This window comes from Phycodurus eques, chromosome 17, assembly GCF_024500275.1.
Source record: "Phycodurus eques isolate BA_2022a chromosome 17, UOR_Pequ_1.1, whole genome shotgun sequence".
NCBI lineage: Eukaryota > Metazoa > Chordata > Actinopteri > Syngnathiformes > Syngnathidae > Phycodurus > Phycodurus eques.
This window is the reverse complement of record NC_084541.1, coordinates 12,047,273-12,071,510: the sequence shown is the minus strand read 5'-3', so window position 1 is coordinate 12,071,510 and position 24,238 is coordinate 12,047,273. Positions and strand designations below refer to the sequence as shown.

The following is a 24,238-nucleotide window of genomic DNA, read 5'->3' as shown; positions in this document are numbered from 1 at the left end:
GATAGAATGAAGCAAGATATTCACTTTGCTAGGTAGAAAGCGTTATACACGTAATTGTGTTCAATGGACTTCATCTCCCAGAAGTCAGCGGGGCTGACAGCAGTGTCATCAGCCGAACAGCAGTGGCGTGGGTTTCCCTTGCCCTTTCCCCCCCCCTAAAGCAACCGAATAACTTATCGTTTGTGCCAAAATGACGGTGAGTCAATTATTTGGTTAGTTTTTTTTTCTTTTCCAAATATGGAAATAAAAAGCGAGCGTGGACATTTTGCACTGCATTGACGGATCGTCGCTGTTAGCAAAGTCAGCTAGCAAACAGCATGTCAGTCGAAGTAACTCTGAAGAAACCCACACGAAATACGCCAACGTTTTAAATGTAGCGTGTAATGTTCCGCTCGATTCTCTACAGTTACACGACATAACTTGTTGTTCCATTCTCAGCGCTGGCGATTAGAGACGCATTGATTACTTTCCAGCTGCCACTGCGTTTCTGTACATCTTGCTTACTTTACATGTCTTTACAGGAGCGCAAGGGAACTGCAAAGTTGGACTTTTTGAGAAAGATTGAGCTCGAAATCCAAGCTAAATGGGAGAAGGACAAATCGTTTGAGAATGATGCAGCGATAACAATTGGGGAAAGTGCACAGTAAGTAGCGCCTCTGTTAAAATTCTCAAAAGGATAGACCAAAACACTTTATGTTACACAAATACTGTTTGCATTTGGGTTTGAGGTTGGATGAGTTCTTCCTGGGACATATAAGCACCGCCTACTTGGTACCTAAGTGTACCAGCAAAAAAAAAAAAAAACTTACAGTACTGCACTTTGTCCATCTTTTTTTCCTGTACTACTTACCCTCACTGGGGTCATAAGTGTGACAACCATTTACCCTCACCTTCATACCTATAGACAAGTTAGAATCTTCAATGAACCTACCATGCATGTTTTTGGAATGCTAGAGGAAGCTGCAGTACCAAGAGAAAACCCACAGCAACATGTGAAAACTCCACGTAAGAAGGCTGGAGTCGAGATTAAAATCCCGAACCTCAGAACTGTGAGGCTGAGGTGCTAACAACTGCTTGCTTTTTGTGAACACGTTATTTCAGTTATTGTGTCATGCCACGCACTACCTGCTTGGTCCTTCAGGTATGTTGTCACTTGTCACATTTGTCAGTAATTGCTATAGATTCCGATTTGTGGTAATTTGATTCATATAACTGATTGTTAACCCTATATTTTATAGTAGCCGTTCAAAAGCACCTTACATGGTAAACTGCATGTAAATTGATGTTGGTAAGGTGGACAATTCATCCCTTTAAAGGCCCGCAAAATGCATCTAAAGTGGAGAATCGTGAAAAAAAATCATAGCTGGCGATTGTTGCCTCAATACAAGCAATTCAGCACCACATATCTCTCCATCTGCTTTAACAAAAACTGTGACCCTGTATTGGGTTTTGAGGCTCCACATACAATATTACTGGACTGTATGATTTTTTTTTCATTATTCAACCACAAAAACATGGCGTGATTGTCAAGGAAGAAGCAGACGACCCCAAAAACGTAACAAGCAAGAATAAGGAGAGAGTGTGGATATTTTGAGAGGCTGTCGATCGATCGCCCAATTCACTGACTGCACCCGTACATTTCAGTGACACAGACTTTCTACGCTTTGCGTTCTAGCCTCAGGTACATATGAAATTAAAAGTTGAGTATTGTTGTACAAAAACAATACTGTATTGGTACAGCTTGGCGGTGGCTGCTGGCCGTCCTGTGTGGCATTTGTGTTTTCTTATTCCGGCTTTATCCATTCATGAATGTTCGGTTCATTGAAGACTAAATTGTCCATAGTTGTGAATGTTTGTGTGAATGATTACAAGCGCTTTAGAAAACGGACGGATGATGTGCAATGTCACGTAAAATATTCTTGCAGTGATGTAATGTGATGGCTCATACTTTTCCTTCCATATTTTAATGAGTAACTCTATTTCACAGCAAAAATAAGTATTTTGTCACCTTCCCCTACCCTTACATGAATGGGCGGTTGCATCTTGGTCACACGTTCAGCTTATCAAAGTGTGAGGTGAGTTGAAATGATTTAAAAACGAAAGAAAGATTATAAAGACATGTGTCTCATGTCTTATAAGGTGTCTCAAAAACATGTCGTTTCTGCAGTTTGCAGTTGGCTACCAGTCCTTGAAAGGGAAGAAATGCCTTTTCCCGTTTGGTCTCCACTGCACAGGCATGCCAATCAAAGTGAGTGTTTTTGTGTATTCCTTAAGATCGCTTCATACATGCAGTGTCCAACATTGCACCAAAATCAGTTTTCTCCTTCGCAAAGGCCTGTGCAGACAAGCTCAAGAGGGAGATGGAACTGTATGGAAATCCCCCACAGTTTCCCGACGAGGAGGAAGAGGAGAAGGAGAAAGCGATGACGTGTGATGAAATCATCATCAAAGACAAAGCTAAGAGCAAGAAGGTCTGAATTTGAGACTCCATTAAAAAAATTTAAAAAGCGAAAAAAACGGTTTGTAACTGCAATTATATACGTTTATAGACACTACTGTCCACACACTGACATGAAATAGTTAAATACTTTAAATAGAGAAAGTCAGCGAATGGTTTCCTATAGGTGCCGCAAGATGGCAGCAAAGCACTAGTTGTGTAACTGGTCCCAAAGCAATATTGTTATTCGTATGGCCTGAGCACAAAAATGGCAAATAGATGATTTTTTTTAAAGGTAATAACGGAGCATAGCGTTAAAAAAATCTAATGCCAAACTGCCGATATGGAATGTTATCATAAAGGTTGAATTTTTTATGTACTATAGTTGGAAGCCATTAGTTTGTGCAGGTGTAACTATAGCTAATACTACATGTAAATATAAAGTCAAACAACCCCAGTAATTGGACCAGACCAGAACTTTGTCACCTATACACCATTACTACTAATGTCTATACAGTTTCTGCCATTTTGTAATCGTCTGTGCTTTTCCTGTTAGAGTAAAGCAGTGGCCAAATCCGGCTCCTCCAGCTTCCAGTGGAACATCATGAGGTCTCTAGGCCTGACTGACTGTGATATCGTCAAGTTTGCCAATGCCGAACACTGGCTGGAATATTTCCCTCCTCTGGCTGTCAAAGACCTCAAAATGATGGGCGTCAAGGTACAAAATCTTTTTTTTTTTTTTTGTACACGACACAAATTGAAAGGTTATTAAATATGTGCTGTGATCTGCCAGGTGGACTGGCGACGCTCGTTCATCACCACAGACGTGAACCCATTCTACGACTCCTTTGTCCGCTGGCAGTTTGTCACGCTAAAGGAGAGAAAAAGGATTAATTTCGGGAAAAGGTGAAATGAAAAATTTTTGGGGAAGTTGTTTGATGTTAATTAATATTGTAAATATCTGTGCAGGTATACCATCTACTCCCCCAAGGATGGACAACCATGTATGGACCATGACAGGCAGACAGGAGAGGTACACATACTTGGTCCTTTGAAAAACAATAGGATTATCAAAAGGTGCTTGGCATCCTAGAATAAATGCTTGAATGTATGGGGTTTTAAAACGTTTTGGATAAACTATTTGAATTTTTAACCATAAAGCAATCTGACTGACTTGGTGTTGCCTCTTTCAGAAAATCAAAATGAGTGAGCATAGCGTGTTCACATTTTGTTCTTCAAATGATCTTCATTGATAAATGAAAGTAGCAAACGGCATGTAGATTATTGTAATGGAGTAAAAGTATATTTTCTTCTTAACATAAATACTCGAGTAAAAGTAAAATGTATGCTTCATAAAAACTACTCTGACAAGTACAATTTATCCAAAATGTTACTTGAGTAAATGTAACGGAGTAAATGTAGCGCGTTACTACCCACTTCTGTATATGCATGCATCCATCCATCCATCCATCCATCCATTTTCTGAGCTGCTTCTCCTCACTAGGGTCGGGGGCGTGCTGGAGCCTATCCCAGCTGTCATCGGGCAGGAGGCGGGGTACACCCTGCACTGGTTGCCAGCCAATCGCAGGGCACATACAAACAAACAACCAGTCGCACTCACAGTCACACCTACGGGCAATTTAGAGTCTCCAATTAATGCATGTTTTTTGGATGTGGGTGGAAACCGGAGTGCCCGGAGAAAACCCACGCAGACACGGGGAGAACATGCAAACTCCACACAGGCGGGACCGGGGATTGAACCCGGGTCCTCAGAACTGTGAGGCTGAGGCTCTAACCAGTTGTCCACCGTGCCGCCTGCATGCATACAAGACAGTATTAATTAGTATTTTATTACTATTTTAAGGATCTGGAAAAGCTTGAAATTTTATCTGAAAAACTAAATTAATTTGTTATATGCTGACATTTTTGGATTTTGTTCTGCGTCACTTGTAGGGAGTTGGACCTCAGGAGTATACACTTATCAAGATGAAGATTGTTGAGCCATACACAGCCAAATTCAAGTCCAAGGTGTTTTACAGCAGGTACCAAACTTTGTTGCTATTAATTCATATAATTCATGGGAATTTGAGGGAGATGCAAAGCGAAGTACAGCGTTGACGCCATCTCCCCTGCAGCGCCATGAAAGGCAAAAATATCTACCTGGTGGCCGCAACCCTGAGGCCGGAGACCATGTTCGGTCAAACCAACTGCTGGGTGAGGCCCGACATGAACTACGTGGCCTTTGAAACCACCAGCGCAGATGTCTTCATCTGTACCAGGAGGTCTGCTAGGAACATGTCCTTCCAAGGCTTCACCAAGGAGAATGGTGTGGTCCCTGTGGTCATGGAAATATTGGGACAGGTGTGCATATATGTGGTTAAAAGTATGTTAGAAGGCATTGCCTTGGTTAACTCTATCGTCTAGTGATGGTGAATTTTAAAATAGGCGTAAATATGATTCATAGAATCAAGGGATGCGATGATAAAATAAAATTGACGTGATGTGGCGTTTTAAGTACAACTTAGCACTGTTGCTGTTGGAGTCGATTAAATAAATATGGTTATAACGTAGGTAACAAAATGAGTACATGCTTCAACAAATAGCTACAGGAGTTCATTTTAGAGTATAATTGGTATCACTGAGAAAATGTCACTGGGAGAACAGCATAGTTTTATTCAGGTAAAGTTTCTTTCAGACTTAATCATTTAAAGACTCAATGGACTAGAGACAGGGCAATTGTGATTAAAATAGCAATGTTGAACTTAGAAAAATATATACCGTATTTTCACGACCATAAGGCTCACCGTATTAAATGGCGCAGTCTCAGTTATGGGTTCTATTTCTGTATTTAACACGTACATAAGGCGCACCGTGCGTATTATTGGGCGCAGGCATGATAAAACATACACTAGCTTAAAACATACGGTAGCATGCATGCATGCTAAAACAATGTTTTTAAAAAGGCAGCGGGAGCAAAACTGAGTTCGGTTGTGCTTTATTGAAGTATTTAACAATGTACTCAGGTTATTTTTTGATCAATCCTCATCCACAAATCCATTAAAGTCCTCATCTTCTGTATCCGAAATGAACAGCTGGGCAAGTTCTCCAACAAACACGCCGGATTCCCGCTCGTCATTGTCGGACTCAGTCTCGTTGCCGTGCAGCTCCTCAGAAATGTTAGTTTTTACAAAAGCTCGAACAACAGTGCAAGCAGACACGTGAGCCCAAGCATTCACAAATTGTGGCGTAACTCGCCCGGCGCTGCCTCCTAGACTTAGTAAAACTGTGTTTGCCATCTGTCATCCTTCGCTTCCACGCCGCTCGCAACTTCACTTTGACCGCCCTGTTTACACGGATGACCAGCAGTTGGAGTTCCTTATTCAAGCCTCCCGGAATGATGGCAAGCTTCCTCACTTGCTGCACATGGCAGAGTTATTGCACTCAGTCGAATGGTGACTTGAGACGCTTCTCCCGGCTGTTCTTTGCTCATTAATCCATTGTTCGAGTTGGTCTTACAACTTGCGCCACCTCGCCTTGTTTCCGCGTTTTGTTTTTCTTTTTTTTCCCCACGGAAACTCAGCTTCGTCTTCTTGACTTGGCGAAGCTCGTTTTCCTGCTTCCTCCACTTGCGAACCACGGATTCGTCAGTCTTGAATTCTCTCGCGGCTGCGGCTGCTGGATTCCCAGGTTCCTCCGTGTAACTAATAGCTTGCAGTTTAAACTGTGCTTCGTATGCGTGTCTCTTCCTAGGTGCCATTTTCAGGGGCCCTTTGTCCAACTCGGGCCACCTCGCCTTGTTTCCGCGTTTTGTTTTTCTTTTTTTTCCACGGAAACTCAGCTTTGTCTTCTTGACTTGGCGAAGCTCGTTTTCCTGCTTCCTCCACTTGCGAACCATGGATTCGTTGATATTGAATTCTCTCGCGGCTGCTCGATTCCCATGTTCCTCCGCGTAACTGATAGCTTGCAGTTTAAACTGTGCTTCGTAAGCGTGTCTCTTCGTAGGTGCCATTTTCGGGGGTCCTTAGCCAAACCAATGTTGTTTTGCACAATGCACACCCCAGCGCTACATACCTACTGGGGAGTGTGGCTTTAGCGTCCGCATGCTGACCTCAGTCACGTCCGCTTTTCCTCTGTATAAGCAGCGTGTCGGCAGGAAATGCTTCCAGTCAGTCAAGCGGCCAAAAAGTCCAAAAAAAAAAGTCAAGCGGAGCGCTCATCACACAACAACATTTATAGATGTTGGAACTCGGTGCACACATAAGGTGTGCCGCATTATAAGGCGCCCCGTCCATTTTGGAGAAATCTTAAAAGACTTTTAAGTGCGCCTTATGGTCGTGAAAATACGGTACTTGAAAAGATGGATTAAAAAATACAATTATATTTCTAAAATATGTCGGTTATTATTACCAACCATTCTAATTTGCTTTCATTGTTAAATTAATGTTTTCAATTGCAGGTATTGACAAACTTGTGCAATTATCGTGGTATTTATTTGTTTAATTAAATATTTACTAGCTATCTCAATTTGAGTCAGCCAGTATTCTAAAACAGTGAGTCTCTCCTACCTCAATTCACATCCGAATTTAAAATAAATAATAATAACAGCAATAATAATAATACATTACTCTGTCCTGTATTCATTAGAAAGCTATAATTTGAAATGCACTGGGTTGGTTGTTTTTTTTTGCCGACATCTATCCATCCGTTGTCTGAGCCGCTTATTCTCACAAGGGTCGCAGGATACACATTAGGTGTATTTGCACAAAGTATCATTATCTGATCAGTATCGCCGATACCAACTTGAATTTTACTCCCTGTCAGATCGGAAAGGAAATTTGTGGTATCGAAGATATCTATAGTCAATGAACACCAATTGATTCACAGCACTGTAAACACATTGCAGTCGAAAGTGATGAGTCCAGCAAGTTAATAAATACAACATTAAAGGGGGTCTTTGTTTTACGACAGAGTTCCGTTTCGGCGGAGATGACGAAACCCAAATTTGTACACAAGCCTGAATGCGTCATAATCTGTTACTTTCCTTCAATAACACAGTAGTAAAGTCATAATTTTTTTAAATATTTGTATTTAAAAAATCACTTGTAAGCCCTGGATATAAAATAATCAAATGAAAAACACTACGTTCGGGGGTAACTGAGTGTGCCTTCTTACGCCGCTTCACATACTGATTCAACAACCTATGTCTGGAGTGTCATAAAAGGAGAACCCCCATACTCGTACTGATTAATAGCGAGAGAGGGAAAACCACCCTTGTGTCAGGAATGCATGACAAAACTACAGCCCCCTTACCAAAGTTACAGGCAATAGTTATCTAAACAGTAGAGGTGCCCTTTAAAACATTTCCTTTTACCGCAGCTCATCCAATCGTGATCACGAAACATATTTGCTCGCAGGACATCCTCGGCTGCGCCCTGAGCGCTCCCCTGACCTGCTACAAGATCATCTATGCTCTGCCCATGCTCACCATCAAGGAGGACAAAGGTACGAGAAAGTGAAGCTAAAACAATTAAGCATTCACAATCCGGTGTTTTTCATTCTGAAAAGCAAAAGTTAAATGTCACAATCAAATTTCTAATTACCCTTAGGTCCACCTGGTTTTAAAGGTTAGGGAGCACAATGAGTTGCGTTAAACACAGATGGTTTTCGTGCACTGACATTTCAGCGGCTTCCCAAACAGCTTTATTTACCTTTTCCTCTTTGGAAATGTCCGTCCTGGTGCTCATCACACGCAGTTAGAGAGCGGCTCAGCTTCGATGTACTACGACGGCAAAGTAGCACTTTAAAAGTTGTCCAAAATGTAATACCTTTTCCCTCTTGTTTTTGGTTTCCATCAGGCACGGGGGTAGTTACCAGTGTGCCTTCTGATGCGCCTGATGACATCGCTGCTCTCAGGGACATCAAGAAAAAACAAGTGAGTTGCTGATTTTTGTATACAGCTGCAACTAGATACCGGTAATGTAAAAGCTTCAATTTCAGTCGACCAAACGCCACATTTATTGTGACAAAGCTTGGTTAGCGAAAACGGAATACTGTATATTCAACAGGCCCTGAGGGACAAGTATGGAATTGAGGACAAGATGGTGCTGCCGTTTGAGCCGGTAAGCTCATCTGCTCAGACATGTCAGCATAAACTCATCAATTGTAGTTTTAAAGGATGTGTGTGTCTGTGTTTCAGGTTCCCATTATAGATATTCCAGGTTATGGGAACCTGTCTGCTCCGCTGGTCTGTGATGAGCTGAAGATCCAAAGCCAGAATGACAAGGAGAAGCTGGCCGAGGCCAAGGAGAAAGTCTACCTAAAGGGTTTCTATGAAGGGGTTAGTCCGCCTACTCAGAGCCGCTACTGTGGGAATTGACGATAGTGTATCTAATGACTGAATACATGTTTGGTAGCTCTGTTACTAGACACGTGCATAGAAAATGTCTCTGCATGCTTGATGAGATACACCAGCACATACTCTATACATGGACTATCCACCCATCCATCGTTTGTCCCAGACCGCTTGTCCTCATTAGGGTCACTGGTGAGTTGGAGCCTATCCCAGCTGACTTTGGGAATTGATGTGTTTCTCACACACCTCAGAGTTCTGAGGTCGTGGGTTCAAATCTGGCCTCCGGCCTTCCTTGGATTTTATTGGGTACTCTTGGTTTCCTGCCAAATTCCCCAAAACATGCATGGTAGGTTAATTGAAGACTCTAAATTGTCCTTCGGTGTCAATGTGTGTGTGAATGGTTGTTTGTCTATATGTTTCCCATGATTGACTGGTGACCAGTTTAGGGTATGTCGCCTCTTGCACAAACTCAGTTGGGATAGGCACACCTTGTGAGGATAAGCGGTACAGTGAATGGATGGTAGATGGATATTAGAGACAAATCCCATATGATGGATTGTATGTTCTACATTGTGCAACAAAACACATAGTACTTTATAATGTGTTACCCTTGCAGAGTATTAAATTAACCCTTAACCCGATATCCATTAAGCAGCATACATTTTGATGGGAACATTATTATTATTCTTTTTATTTATTTATTTATTTTTTTACAATTATTCAGTTGCATTTTGGAATGACGTCTTTAATTTTTTATGTGTATTATACTGATGAATTGATTCCTGTCAGATCATGTTGGTTGACAGTTTCAAGGGGCAGAAGGTCCAGGATGTGAAGAAGCCCATCCAGATGATGATGGTAGAAAAGGTAGGAAAACCTCTATCTGCAGTCTCTTGTAGGATACTGGAGTTTGTGATGTATGATTTAGTAGACTGCTTGATTTATTGCTATCCCAAAGTGATGATGTAGCTGCACCGCTTGTTTTCAGGGCGAGGCCTGCATCTACATGGAGCCAGAAAAGCAGGTCATGTCGCGTTCGGCTGACGAGTGCGTGGTGGCGCTCTGCGATCAGTGGTGAGTGACTCGAACAGAGCACAACTAAGAAACTCTGCAGTCGGAGTGTATTCAAATTAGCTCGTTTGTATCTCAGGTATTTGGACTACGGCGATGCTGTATGGAAGCAGCAGGCCAATGAAGCCCTCAAGACTTTGGAGACGTAAGAGCTCAATTCATTTGATAGGATGAACTTTGTGCTTTATTTATTTATTTTTTATACAGGATAAGGACTGTAATGAAGACCAAACATATTGTAATTGATTCTTTCTCATCTATTCCGTCTTGCACAGATTTTGCGATGAAACCAGGAGAAACTTTCAGGCTACTTTGGCATGGCTTCAGGAGCATGCGTGCTCCCGTACTTACGGGCTTGGTAAGTGTTTACCTTGAGTGTACCAAGCCTAGTTCACCATTGTTCTCATTTGGAGTTCGCTTGCTTGATTATAATTTATCCTTAAAATTGGTATTGTTCATAAAGAATTTGAATCGATTGATTGCGTCAACTCAGTTAATTTTGTAGCAGCAGAGGTGGCAGTTAATTTGGGCCTAACTAGTTAGCGGTTTGCGTCGCCTAAAGAGAATAAGTCAGTGTTTCGTAAGGCTCTTTGGACTTAAATACAATACTGTTTATTAGAAGCATTTAATAAAAAAATTAAACAATGGTGAATGAAAAGCACATGGAAGTAGATTCCCTGGCAGGCAAACTTGGCGTCTCAGTACCTCTAGTGTGGGTTCATTTCAACCTAAGAGCAACACAGTTTGTTGAAAATATGTTGATAAAATATCAATTGTACTGTACAAATGTACAACACTGGTTAAAAGTGAATTGAATGAGGTTCCCCAGGCAGGCAAAGTTAGCACTTCAGTCCCTCTGCATCCCCCACAGCCTTTGTACCTTCGGTTGACACTCACCTATTTCTCAACAAGAGGAGCACTTTGCCTGTGCGTTTGAATGTGAAAAGGAAGATTTGAAGAAATCCAAAACTCTTCACGTTACTTGTTCGCCTTAGCGTGTTCACTTCAACAACACGATTTTTAGACCTTGTAGTGATCTGTCCTTTGTAGATGCAAGCTTCCTCAATAGTCTATTCGATCGTCAATCAATGTCCTCTATAGTTTTCACATAACTGTAAGGAGGAGGGACAAATTTTCTTCTTTTTAGCTTTGAAGTCTAACTTTTAGTGACTGACTGGACCTGTAAATCAGCAGAGGCATCCAAAGTTGGTCTACTGTTGACTGAAAGTGACTTAAAGGCTGTTGACAGGCAAGACACTGTAGCTGACATGCTTTTATACACCTGAGAGGGAGTGAATGCTTTTTCGTACGTTAACGCTACACAAACTGACAGGGGCTTATCTTCCGTAGCCAGGAATATTTTTTTTTTCTTTTTATAATTCCCTTAAGCTTGTTTTTTTTCTTGCTTTTATATAAGTCGGCTATCCTTTTAATGCTTTTGTTATTGTACTGTATGTGCATGTCACTCTTGTCATCCGTGTTTGCGCTCGGTTGCCATAGGAACACGGCTGCCTTGGGACGAGCAGTGGCTGATAGAGTCCCTCTCGGACTCCACCATTTACATGGCCTACTACACCGTGGCCCACCTCCTCCAGGGAGGCGTGCTCAACGGACAGGGGGCCTCACCGCTGGGCATCAAGTAAGGACACGAATCATACGTCAGGAACCAAAACACCATGTCATACACAGGGAATTATTATGTGACTGTTTTTTTTTTTGTTTTTTTTTGTTCATCTCTCAGACCATATCAAATGACCAAGGAGGTGTGGGACTTCATCTTTTTTAAAACCTCCCCCTTCCCGAAGACTGACATCCCAAAAGAGCATCTTCAGAGGCTCAGGAGGGAGTTTGAGTACTGGTACCCGGTGGATGTGCGCGTGTCTGGCAAAGACCTGGTGCCCAACCACTTGTCTTACTACCTGTACAACCACGTGGCCATGTGGCCCAATGACAGGTGAGCTTGTGTTTATTGTATTTGATGTCTCTAATAATAATTTTGACTGTGTACACAGGAACCTTGACTTATAAAGTACAGTTTTTTCTGTAACCAAACTCAATTTACTCCTAATCAAATCAATAGTCCCAACTGAAATGAATGAAAATTCCATTAATCTGTTCCAGGCCCCCTAAACCACACAAAATATATTTGATAAAGAAAAATAGCTTTGTTTTGTACAAAAACAAAATTAAAAAGAATGTTAAGAAATATACTGGTTTTATGAAGCTTAATAATGATACGTTGGGACAAGCCGAAAGTCACAACAACGGTGCGCCAAAGCTGTGTGTCTTTAAGGGCAATGGCCTAGTGAGTGGCATCTGGAACATGGCCAGTTAGTTTCTGTGTGAGCGTCTGGACGTGACCTTTGACCTACTGTAGCTGTTTGTTAGTCTTCTCATCTTGTATTTGTCTGCTTGACTTTGCACAGTTAAATAAACTGCCTATGCGACTGTCACTTTTTTTTTTTTCATTTCACTCGAGCAGCACGTATCTAACACAGACACTATAATGTGTACAGTAATTTCTATCCATTTTTTTGTGCTCAAATGCTTTTAATATGTGTTTTAAAAAATGTGTTATAATTTAAGTATAAGTTTAAAGCATAGCTTATGGGAGGGGTAAAACTATTTTAAAATAAATCATATCACCTATTGCGGGTGGGTCTGGAACTTATCCCCACGATAAATGGGGGTTCACTGTAGTGGAAAAAGTTTGAAAACTGCATCCAGAATTAACTTGGAAAATTGTACGAACACTTTTTGTACCACCATCACCACTACCACCAACGTCAGTCACCCTCTATCGCCCACAGTGGGAAGTGGCCACAGGCCGTGCGAGCCAACGGGCACCTGCTCCTCAACTCGGAGAAGGTGCGTCAAATTTTGTTGACATGATTTGTCATATTTAATCAAACAAACCAGTCACAATTAAGTGATTTTGCACTGTTTTTGATGGAATTCTTGATAAGAAGCTGTGGTGCGTGGTGTTAACATCTGCTTTTCTTGTCCAACAGATGTCCAAATCAACCGGAAACTTCCTCACTCTGAGCCAAGCCATCAAAAAGTTCTCAGCAGACGGTAAGTCAATTCCTCTTGCATTATGGTTTAATCTCCGCAATGTTTTGCATTCTTCTATATTAGACAAATTGAATTGGGGGGTAATAATGAATGAAATTTGTTTACTCTACAAGTCATTTGTTTCTGATCTGTGCTCCTGGATTTCCCTGCTGGCTTTTAATTTAAACCACCCAATATAACATCAGTGTGAAAACTTCACTCAAAAATAACTAGCATATGTTCAACAAGGAAAACATAAAACTCTCACAATCCTCCTAGGTCTTCATTAAACTTGAATGAACAGTTACATTAAAGCTATCCTCAATGCTTTTTTTTTTATATATATAAACTTTTTAAGTCATCTGCAATGCTCATTGAAACTCAAGTAAAACATCTGCCAAGCGCATGAGTCATTACACAACATTATACAATAAACATTTAGTTAGAAAATAAACAGCATCATTTATATTCCTAATGAGATGGAATTATCTGCCAGAAATAATTTACTGCCCTATTAGAAATTACTTCCTGTATGATCGTTTAATTTGTTTTAATCACAGTTTAGCTAATAAAGTTGCTCTTTATTCCATATGGAAGTACAAATTCATGCCCAGATTGCAGATGTAAGATGGACCTCCTGTTGCGGTCTCATCAGAAAACAAGATGGAGGAAAAGTTAATTGCCCTTTATAATGCTTCCATCAATTTCATGCTTTCTAGCTATGAATTCTTTCACTTTTGTAGCGAGAAGAGAGCATTGACTTGAGTTTGTTTTTTATTTTTATGTAAAAAAAATATTTATTTATTTACTTATTTATTTTAAATCTCACTCTGACACCCTATTTTTCCCTGGCCTTCTTCTGGTTTGGGCAAGTTGAATAATATATGTATGTGTTACATTGTGTGTTGAGACGGCTACTGTGTAAAGAACAGCAGACAGAAGTTCTGACAGCAGAGAGACGCATTAAGTTCGTGGCCCGTCTCACACCTCTCACTGGTGCCTGTCGGGCGTTGACTGACAGCTTCCGCCTGTAGATGGAGACAGAGGGCCCGGAAGACGTCTTTCTGTTCATTGTTGCTTTGCGGTTCACTAGTTCGACAGCTGTGGGATCAAGAGTGAGTTGTGTATAAAAACTGGTAGAGGGTGGGTGAGGAGAGTGGGGAGGGGTGTGTGTGTGTGTGTGTGTTGGGGGTCCTAGTGGCATCACTTATATCACAGTGATGTATAATTAAGGCATCTCTTGATGAAGATGTCGCCTAGCTCGAACTGGTGTCTGCTGGGTATTTGCAGGAGTCTCAAGTTGACAGTCATTGTGCAGATTAAGAAATGAAGTTATTTGTCCTCATGTTTGCCTATGCATGAATTACCTCCTTTCCTCAAATATTGGCCTCCGCTCTGATATAACCTCGTTTTGAGCCCGGGTGCGTCGTTCCCTTGAACAGTGAGACGCTTCACCTAAAATAAATGGCTCCTTTTATCCCCGTCTCAGAAAAAAAAGATGTAATTACCAATAACTATCTGATACGTCTAAAGTTTGTTGAAAGTGATGTATCTCAACTGAAAGACGAGTATGTTGGGGAGGAGCCTGGGTTGTTAGTGGAGAGTCTTCATCGCATATACATGCGCACTTCAGGCACATTTTTTCCAAATCAAACCACCTGAAAGCCACTTATTTTTAAGGGTAATATTGTAAGATTTTTTTGGTATCATAGTTGTGGTGTAGTTGGTTTAAACTATTAATAAAGGCAATTTCTAAAACATCTATATGGGAGTGCGTCAGTTACTCACTATTTTTCACCCTTTGTGCTAGGGCTCGGATACTGTACACTGTTTATTATCATTTTATTTAAGTTTTTTTTGGTGAACATTGTACTCCGGTGCTCTTTGACGCTCTATCAAGTGTAAGTCCCAGGCAACTATTTGAGGAACTACGGTAAACTGTAGTGTTCTCCCGTCCATCTTCCTCTACTTCAGGTATGCGTCTGGCTCTGGCCGACGCAGGTGACACGGTGGAGGATGCCAACTTTGTGGAGACCATGGCGGACGCCGGCATCCTGCGCCTTTACACCTGGCTGGAGTGGGTGAAGGAGATGCTAGCCAACCAGAACAACCTGAGGACCGGACCTGCCGACACTTTCAATGACCGTGTTTTCACGAGGTAGACTCAGCCATTCATTTACATGCAACACCATGCCAGAGGTAGAAAATGGACACAGATATTGAGACATATATAGTAATAGTTAATCAGTTAGAATCTTCAGGCCTGATTTACTCAAAGTTTGCCCATGCAAAAATGGACGTAAACTTGATTGCACATGCAAAAAGATGTGGAGTCTGATCCACTTATCGGGCGCACCCAAGATTGCGTCTGCTAAACATGCAAAATTGCCACACACTTCATTTTGTTTGTTCTGGGAGGAGAACATGCAAATAGATTAATTAACACAAGCAATGTGATTTACCAAATCTGATATGAATTTCACTGGCTGAGTTTGTAACAATTGGTCCTGGCCTCTCTCAGAGCAGTTTTTTCATGTGTCCTGTTCCCAATTTTAAATGCAAGGATGGGCAGGATAGACACATACATCAAGTAGCCACCCATTCGGGGTGGATTAAATTAAACAAAATTTGACTTTTAGGCGCTTGATGGCTTCCCCAAAATTATTGGAGCGATAGATTTCTTGATACAATATGTGTAGTTGTCTCTTCCACTAACACTTCCGGTTCCATCACTTCAAACTTCATTTTGAGGTTGTCAGGCTCTCCCAAATTTTCCATGGTGAAAAACATCTGAGCTACTTAAGTGCAAATCCATCTTTTTTTAAAATCCTGCAGTCTCCACCACTTTTCCGCCCTTTGCTAACAGCACACACAATTAGTAAGGGTGATTTAACATCAAATTTAGCACCCATTATTTGGGACTTTAGTAAATTAGCCCCTATGAGTTTTTTTAAGGCCAAGGTTTCCTAATACTATTGTCTCTGGTGTGTACTCGCTGTACTTTGTTTTTTAATACATTAAATCTTGCAGACAAGTAAAAAACAGACATAGGAAGTACAATCACATACATCAACAACAACACTGGAGAGGAATATGAATGAATGAATACATGATAAAACTGTAAGGGACAACTGGAGGCAGGAACATCATTATATTTGTATCCATGAATGTCTGAAAGTGTCACTTTTCAAATTTAATTGTGTGATGGCTTCAATTACAAATGAATTTTTCTCCACTGTTTGATTGTGTCTTTGGCACTTCGAATCACCTGCCAGAGGATAGGACCTGGAACTCGGCATGATCAGGACACTGTATGGAGTGTACCCTTTTGCAAAACGTTGTTGACAGGGCGGACAGTGTGACACCAATAATTTTACTTGCTGTTTTAACCACGTTCTAACCTTTTTTTTTTTATCACCTAATGTGAGACTGCCAAACCAGGGGTTGTTGGCAAAGGTCAGGACAGATTTGACCATGGAGTGATAAAACATTTCCATCAGGTCGCTGTACACTCCACACTGATTGAGTATCCGGAGTGCAGTCGCTGCTGTGATGTTTTGTACACAACATCTGTGTTTCCGTGAAGATAGTTTACTGTCTTTGACCACCCAAAGGTACCTAAAACTGGTGACGCGCTCCAGAGTCTCCTCCTTATTTATGATATATATGAGTGAGTACACTTTGCATATTATTCTATTGAAATCTAATACGAAAGTTGTAGTAAAATAAATTGAGAGTTTCAAGAGCTGATAGCGAGCCTGTCTGCAAGCGTTTCAGTGGCTGCATTAAAAAATAAAAATAAAAAGAGGCCCCTAGACTAAACCTTAAAGAATTTTGTGTCTTGGCCAGCGAGATGAATTCCGGAATCTTCAAGACTGAGCAACATTATGACAGGTTGATGTTCAAGGAGGCTTTGAAGTGCGGCTTCTTCGAGTTCCAGGTAAACAACATTCTGTCATCCTACCAAGCAATTCATAATTGTTTATTCCCCCCCCCAAAAAATCCCAAATCCACCTAAAACCAGTATTAATATGATGAATGGTTCCTATAGGCTGCCAAAGATAAGTACAGGGAGTTGGCTATTGAAGGCATGCACAAAGAGCTGGTCTTCCAGTTCATAGAGAGACAAACGCTTCTGCTGGCCCCAATCTGCCCACACCTGTGCGAATACACCTGGGGTCTCCTGGGCAAGGTAAGAAATATGTAAATTTGCCACCTCCATTTTGGTATTCACATTAGGAATACTGGCCACGAGGTGAAACCTGACTTTCATCCTTTCCTTCCGCCGCTGTGTTCAACTCCTTTTATTCTCTGGAAAGGAGATGCGGCACCAAAGCGACGTTTTAAAAGACCGGCGCTAATATTTATTCATGAGTATGCCCGTCATCAGCCCGGCTTATTTAATCCACTTCTCACTCTCTTTCTCGGCGCTACCACCAGGAGCTTGTCTTCACACACATATGCTTCCGCTTGTTGCCACCCTTAAAGTAGGGCCCACACTTATTGTGCATATTCCTAACAACATAGAGGACCAAGAATATTTTGAACACTCATGTATGAGTACAAAAGAAGGCTGCTGAGGTGGAGATGGGTATTTTTGGTTGTCACCTAGCAACAATCGAACCATGATAATCCAGTTTGATTTCGTGCACCAGCTAAAAAGCTAATAGGCGCGAATGTTTTCACCCTGCTATGTTTTGTTGTTATAATGCAAATGCATTTCTGAAGTCCAGTTAAAGCTGTCTCCCCTCCTCCATCTGTTTTTTTCCCTCTGACAGCCTACTTCTGTGACAAAGGCATCGTGGCCTGCCGCCGGTCCAGTGGATGAGATTCTCATCCGCTCCTCTCAGTACCTGATGGAGACGGCACACGATCTCCGACTGAGACTCAAAGCATACATGCTTCCCCCGAAAAATAAGGTACAATGCAGGCATACGACGGAGTTCTGTTCATTTGGTGGTAAGGCGTTTATATTTTGTTTCTGGTTTATCCATACATACACCCATCTTCTATATTAAGATTTATTAAGATGCGCCTTTATGCATAATCAAATCCACTATACACTATGTAAATGTTTCTGGCCAGTAGTCTTTTGTAATTATCAGTATTAGTAAGATCAGTCTGATTTTGATGATGTTTTTCTTGCACAGAAAGGTGACTCAAAGCCCCCCGCCAAGCCTTCCCACTGCACCATCTACGTGGCCAAGAGCTACCCCACATGGCAGCACAGCGCCTTATCCCTGCTGGGCAAACACTACAAGGTCGGTGACATGCACACACGTACTGTACATTATGCGTCAGATGGATACCCAAATTGCGCCTTTGTTTGTCTTTGTGCAGAGCAACAACGGCGTCCTTCCAGACAACAAGGTCATAGCGAGCGAGCTCGGAGCGCTGCCTGAGCTGAAGAAGTACATGAAGAGAGTCATGCCCTTTGTGGCCATGATCAAGGTACGCTATTAACGGTGTGGCGGGCCATTTGCATCTAATCATAAGGTGTCTAGCATAGGTGTGGGCAAAATAGCCCACTCCATTCTTTAATCCGGCTCAGCGAGCATTTTACAGTATGAAGACAATTTGTCGCATTTTTCCCCCCACAATTGATTAATGAATTGTATTTTTCCATTTGTATTTATTAATAAATACAGGTTATTTATTTTTTATTTTTTGTAAATTATGTAAAATAGTAATATGACCCATTTTGTATATACATACATGACATTCTAAAAACATCTAATAGTGTGGCCTTAAGATACAAGTTTAATTATTTCTCTGATCACGCTCGTAACTCAAAAAAACTCGTATCTCAACTAATCTTTCCCCATTGAAATGTATGGAAATGCAATTAATCCGTTCCAGCCCCTCAGAAAACCTAACAAAACCCTTTGTAATTGTTTTTAATAAGGAAAATAGCAGTCTGTAAAAAAAAAAAAAAAAGAAAAAACACTGTAATAACATATTAAATATAAAGAACCTTGCTACGTTTTTACTTAATTTCAATGGACATTGTGCCACACCTCAGTAAGCCACAGTAATATTAGTTATTCTTTGCAGATAAAAGATATGTGCGTTAGTATTGTTTTATTGTCTGTCTTAATGTGTTAATGCACCATTTGTGTTCAAGTATCCGTTGCTTAAAGCATTATAACACAGCGACATTCAGTAGAAGCTCTTCATTAGCCCGACAATGGCGTTTTACATAGTTTGTTAGCATTAGGCTAAAGGGACTGTCGTAAGGCAAAGCTGTGTGTTTTTTTTTAAATAGACAACGTGAAATTCCTTTTGTATTATGTTTAGTTGGACAGTAAACATCAACTGGGAGTGGCATTAAACAGCGCAAAGCCTCTTTATTTGGAAGAATTGTTCACAATCTGCCAAACTACTGCTTGTTGCGAGGTGAGTTGAGTTCCCTGCCACCCTAAAGCACTCGTATCTCAAGTTTTTTCTCACAACTCAAAGCAAGAAAATTGGCAGGACGACAGCTCGCATCTTGAAAAGCTCATAAGTCAGGTCACTTGTATCTCAAGGCACCACTGTAATTGGTTCATTAATTCTAATTAAATAACTTATAGAAATTAAAGTGAATTATTTTATTACAAAATGTTTTTTTTAACCTTATCTACAAACGACCTGTCCTGTCTGTTTGTTTTAAAATGTGCCCTGGAGCTGAAGGTTTATTTTGTCTTCTGTCTGTCTGGAGGACAATAAAAAGTTTTTCTTCAATTTTGTTGAACAAGGACATTTGCGGGAAGAAAGTGCTGTATTGATTTTACACTGGAATTTGCAGGTCTCAGTTGCTTATAATCTTCATAGGTACTATCGAGCGAAGAGGAAAAACGCAAACAAAATGTGTGTTTTGTTTGTTCTCTTATTGTTTCGCTTTTTCCATCTCAATTGTTTTTTTTGCTTTTTTGTTTTTTAAAATCCTTTCACAAATGGCACCGCAACACTCAATTTAATCCCCCGTGGAGACCTATATTGAGCTACTGATGGAGTCCAAGTTGTTTCCCTTAAACTTGACAGATAAACCACCAGTGAGTTAAACCATCATGCATGCTGCTTTCCATAGGAGAACCTCGAGAAGAACGGGCCCAGAGTTTTGGACCTCGAGCTGGAGTTTGACGAGCGGGCAGTTCTGATTGAGAACCGCGTCTACTTAACCAATTCTCTTGAGGTGTGTTTACACCACACAAGACTGATTGTACTCTCAAATATGCCTGACATACTGTAGCTCAACAGTCAATCAGAAAGATAAGGAATTTTGAATGTGTTTCATCATTTTTTCATGCTTAATGTAGCTGGAGCAGATCGACATCTTTTTTGCATCCGAGGCCGACAACAAAGTGAAGGAAGACTGTTGCCCGGGGCAACCGTTCTGTGTGTTCAGATCCGAGGTGACGTGTGAAGGACGGCTTTGTGCTTCTCAAGGTTACATGTGGTCTGCATGAATTAGAAATGCACAATTTTTCTCTCGACAGCCGGCAGTGTGCGTGTCCCTGGTCAACCCTCAGCCGTGCAACGGCCTCTTCTCTACCAAGCTCGACATCAGACAGGGGGACAGCAGGGACAACGTTGTCCGCAGACTCGCCAAGGTCAACAGACTCATCAAAGGTTGGTAATCCACTATGGTCCAGGTTGACTTTGGGGCCATTTTAACTGAAATTAGATATGGATTCAGTGTTGCTAAAAACACATACATTTGAAAATGGGTCTCTGAGTAGATGTTACTGAAAACTTGAGCTACGAATGAATCAGTGGTGATTCGAAATAACTCACAAATCCCCATAAAGAAAGAATCTTGAGTCAGAATTTTCACTTTCAAATCAAAACAAATCAAAAAATACAATACTTTATTCTGACAAGAGCTGCAATGCTGCCACTCCTGTTGTTTTACGGACGCCGGCCATTTTTACTTGGTGGACATCGCTTCTGCACATATACTCTCCATTGAAGAAGGCTTGCATTTAGCTCGCTTCAATGAGTCGCACGGATAACATGGAAGTGCCACAACGCAAGCCGAAAAGGAGCCATCGCTGGAGTCGGCAGATTGAATTGGAGAAAGTTAATCTAACAAATCGTGAAAGATGACAACAGTGGCTAGATAGCCAACAGGCTAAGTACCCAGTAGGTTAGCTGGAAAGGCGGCAGCTTGGTCCGGTCCGCGAGGATTTATGGCACCAACAAGCGCAAAACAGACCCGGGATTCTATCTATGGCCAAGGTACGGCAAGGTTAAAGTAAGCCATTTTAACCTAAAAAGAAAAACTTTCCTGTACAGAGCCGCAACAGCTAAAATGCGTCAGATAAAACATGCCAGCATCCTCTTATCGGTTCAATAGATAGTTTTCAGTGACTGTTTTTTGTCAATGTCTTTATGTCTCAAAAGTGTTCTCTGTCAATTGACTGTCTCTTGTCATACTAGAGCGGCTCCAACTACCGGAGACAAATTCCTTGTGTGTTTTATGGACATACTTGGCAAATAAAGATGATTCTGATTCTCATTTTTCAGTTGTTGGACTATTATTACCGAATAGTACAAGGAGTAATGATTTGAGTGTGATTCGCTACTGTCAATACGAATAGTGAATAGGGTTTTAGGATGCCAGTTTCAATGCAAAGGCTGAAAAGGTATTCTGTTAAAGTGTCAGTGTGTGTGTGTGTGTGTATATATGTATATGTATATATATATGTATGTGTGTGTGTGTGTATATATATATATATATATATATATATATGTATATGTGTGTGTGTGTATATACACGTGTATATATATATATATATATATATATATATATATATATATATATATATATATATGCGCAAATGTGTTTTCATGGTGTCTGGGCATTGCTTTATTGTTGCTGTCCAATGAAATGCATTTTCAGTGAAACCTTAACCTACAAGTGAACGGCAACAATATACAACTACGTAAGCAGAATGAGTATGATCAGTTAAATCATGGCATGACCAGAATATGATAGGAGTTCTTCATGTCACCCCTTTCTTTGCTGCAGTTCCTTAATTGTCACATCTGGGGTTTGCTATAATAACGTGTGATTTATTAACCAGCATTACAGTCCACAATTCATGTTTTCGTCTGAGCACTCTCGATTTGCCATTTCAAGCTCGCCCCTGACCTCCTGGTGCCACGCTTCCTCCCACCAGATCTCCCCAAAGTGAAGCTGATGAGGTACGAGGACCCCCTGCTGGGGCCACGTCGGGTGCCCGTGCTGGGACAGGAGGAGCAGGGCAAAGTCACCATCTCCGCTCAGTCCGTGTTCAGCATCAACCTGGACGAGAAGAAAGTCACCGTGGTTGACAACGGCCTCACAGTGGACATTGGCGACACTCTGGCCTACCTGGTTCATTAAAAGTTAAAACACACAAAAACAGTCATCATTAAATGTTATGACACAACAGGACATTATGATTTGATTTCTGGAAACTTTTTTTGATTAAAAAAAAAGAAAGAAACAAGAAGAAACCACCCACTTTGGAGCAACTTTTATCATTAAAATACAGCTTTTCAAACTGATTGAATCATGTCTGCTGGCTTGTTTTGTGCATCTAAGGTGAGGCATCATGGTCCCTCCTGTTGTGTGTCTGTAGATGCCGTTTGTCTAACGTCCGCTTTTTTTTATTATTACTATTATTTCCAAGGAAATAATAAAATCTGTGAAATGAAATGTTTAGCCTCTTCAGATTCCCCTCCCCTCCTCTTATATCTGTTACATTTCTTCCCAAGGCACATTTTCTACTCAGGAATCGATTTCTTGGAAGCACTTTTGAGATTTCGGTAGCACAATAATCGCCTCAGTAGTGTGGGTCTCATGCATCGGTTGGAATTGGGTACAAAATGCACCTGACTGAAAAGTGGCATGCATTTTCTTTCACAATTTAAAACCCTTCCATGTCTTTTAATACCTTATCTGTGACATGCTTTCTTCAAAGTAGTCTGCCTCAAGATTTCTAGTCTCATTTACACCCTAATTCTTGTCTTGCTGAAATCAGCTGCAAAGGAGTGGGCAGCCTTATCTTAAGCAAGCAAGTAAGCCAGCCCTCATCCTCCCCACACTTAATGCCGGATCAATGGCCAATGTCGTTACCATGACAACTAGAGGCAGAGCTTGTGACTGCACTTAAACTCCAAATCTAAAAAAGTGACTGAACTGAAAAACACACGAGACCCTATTAGACAACGTGAATTCTATTTTCAAAATGGTTCACAAAATGTGTTTCTGGTCATGCTTTTCTTCTGGCGTCCACATCAACATGATTAAGATTCAAATTAAACGAAACCGGTGAACTTGTTTGATCTGCAAAAATGTCTTTAAATTCCCTGCCTGTCTGACAGTCCCCTAATCCCCCTCCCAATAGAGCTAATAGGAGAGTGAGGTGAGGGGCAATGTGCGAGCATATGTGTTTCCCCAGAACTCAAATAAATGTCTTTTTGATATCAAAAGCATTTTGGTTGAAACTGATGACAGAGAAGATCTTTTTTTTTTTCATTTTCTAAAATAGTGCTTAATAAGCAAAGCAAAGCAAATGTATTTATATAGCGCATTTCATACACAAGGTAACTCGATGTGCTTTACATGATTAAAAGCATCTAAAAACAAAGAAAAAAATCAGCTTATAAATATTTAAAACAAAGAGGGGAAAAAATACAATATATAAAAAAAATACAATTAAACCAGCGTACAGTGCAAGAAAAAAAAACATGGGGAAAAAAAGAGTTTTTAACCTGGACTTAAAAACATGCAGACTTTTTCCATTAGTGTGCAGCATAAAAGCAAAATGTTGCTTCGCCATGTCTGCTGTGGTCTCTGTACTCCACTATTTGACCTGAGTCTGTTGATCTCAGAGCCCTACTGGGTTTATATTCAATTAGAATTTCATTCATGTATTCAGGACCTAAACCGTTTAGTGATTTATAGACCAGTAGCAGAACTTTAAAATCTATTCTAAAGCTGATTGGAAGCCAGTGTAAAGACTTTAGAATTGCCGTAATATGATCTGACCTCTTTCTTCTGGTCTTCTCATTCTGAATGAGCTGCAGCTGTTTAATGCTCTTTTTAGGGAGTCCAGTCAGAAGACAATTACAACAGTCAAGTCTATTTGAGGTAAAAGCATGGATGAGCTTCTCCTGGTCTGCTTGACACATGCTAGCCTTCACTCTGGGTATGTTATTCAGATGGTAGAAGGCAGTTTTAATAATTGATTTGATATGACTGTTGAAAGTCAGGTTGGAATCTAGCAGAACACCAAGGTTTCGGACTTGGTCTTTGGTTTTTAAAGAGAGTGACCCCAGGTATTTACTAACAG

General features: G+C 40.9%; 1 protein-coding gene across 2 annotated transcripts; it reads left to right on the top strand.

Annotated features, from left to right (window-relative positions):
• Positions 1 to 93: 93 nt before the first annotated feature.
• Positions 94 to 22,448, top strand: lars1b (leucyl-tRNA synthetase 1b). 2 transcript variants are annotated; one of them, XM_061702998.1, is made up of 32 exons: positions 94 to 196; positions 522 to 643; positions 1,988 to 2,075; positions 2,168 to 2,248; positions 2,334 to 2,471; positions 2,994 to 3,155; positions 3,231 to 3,343; positions 3,407 to 3,470; positions 4,391 to 4,479; positions 4,573 to 4,798; positions 7,852 to 7,939; positions 8,293 to 8,369; positions 8,503 to 8,556; positions 8,634 to 8,774; positions 9,579 to 9,656; positions 9,778 to 9,863; positions 9,940 to 10,005; positions 10,136 to 10,218; positions 11,361 to 11,499; positions 11,602 to 11,814; positions 12,671 to 12,728; positions 12,872 to 12,935; positions 14,889 to 15,072; positions 16,764 to 16,854; positions 16,966 to 17,106; positions 17,693 to 17,833; positions 18,065 to 18,175; positions 18,255 to 18,365; positions 19,984 to 20,088; positions 20,213 to 20,308; positions 20,393 to 20,525; positions 22,079 to 22,448. In XM_061702998.1, exons 1-32 carry the CDS (start codon positions 191 to 193, stop codon positions 22,282 to 22,284), a joined length of 3,555 nt encoding a protein of 1,184 aa, XP_061558982.1. In that variant the 5' UTR covers positions 94 to 190; the 3' UTR covers positions 22,285 to 22,448. The 2 variants fall into 2 exon arrangements, with proteins under 2 accessions (XP_061558982.1, XP_061558983.1); XM_061702999.1 differs by having other exon boundaries at positions 22,039 to 22,172.
• Positions 22,449 to 24,238: the final 1,790 nt, after the last annotated feature.

Excerpts from the sequence above, each read along its gene's own strand:
- lars1b (XM_061702998.1), top strand. Across the intron at positions 12,729-12,871 it reads TGCTCCTCAACTCGGAGAAG|ATGTCCAAATCAACCGGAAA; the intron begins GTGCGTCAAATT and ends CTTGTCCAACAG. Across the intron at positions 20,526-22,078 it reads GGTCAACAGACTCATCAAAG|ATCTCCCCAAAGTGAAGCTG; the intron begins GTTGGTAATCCA and ends TCCTCCCACCAG.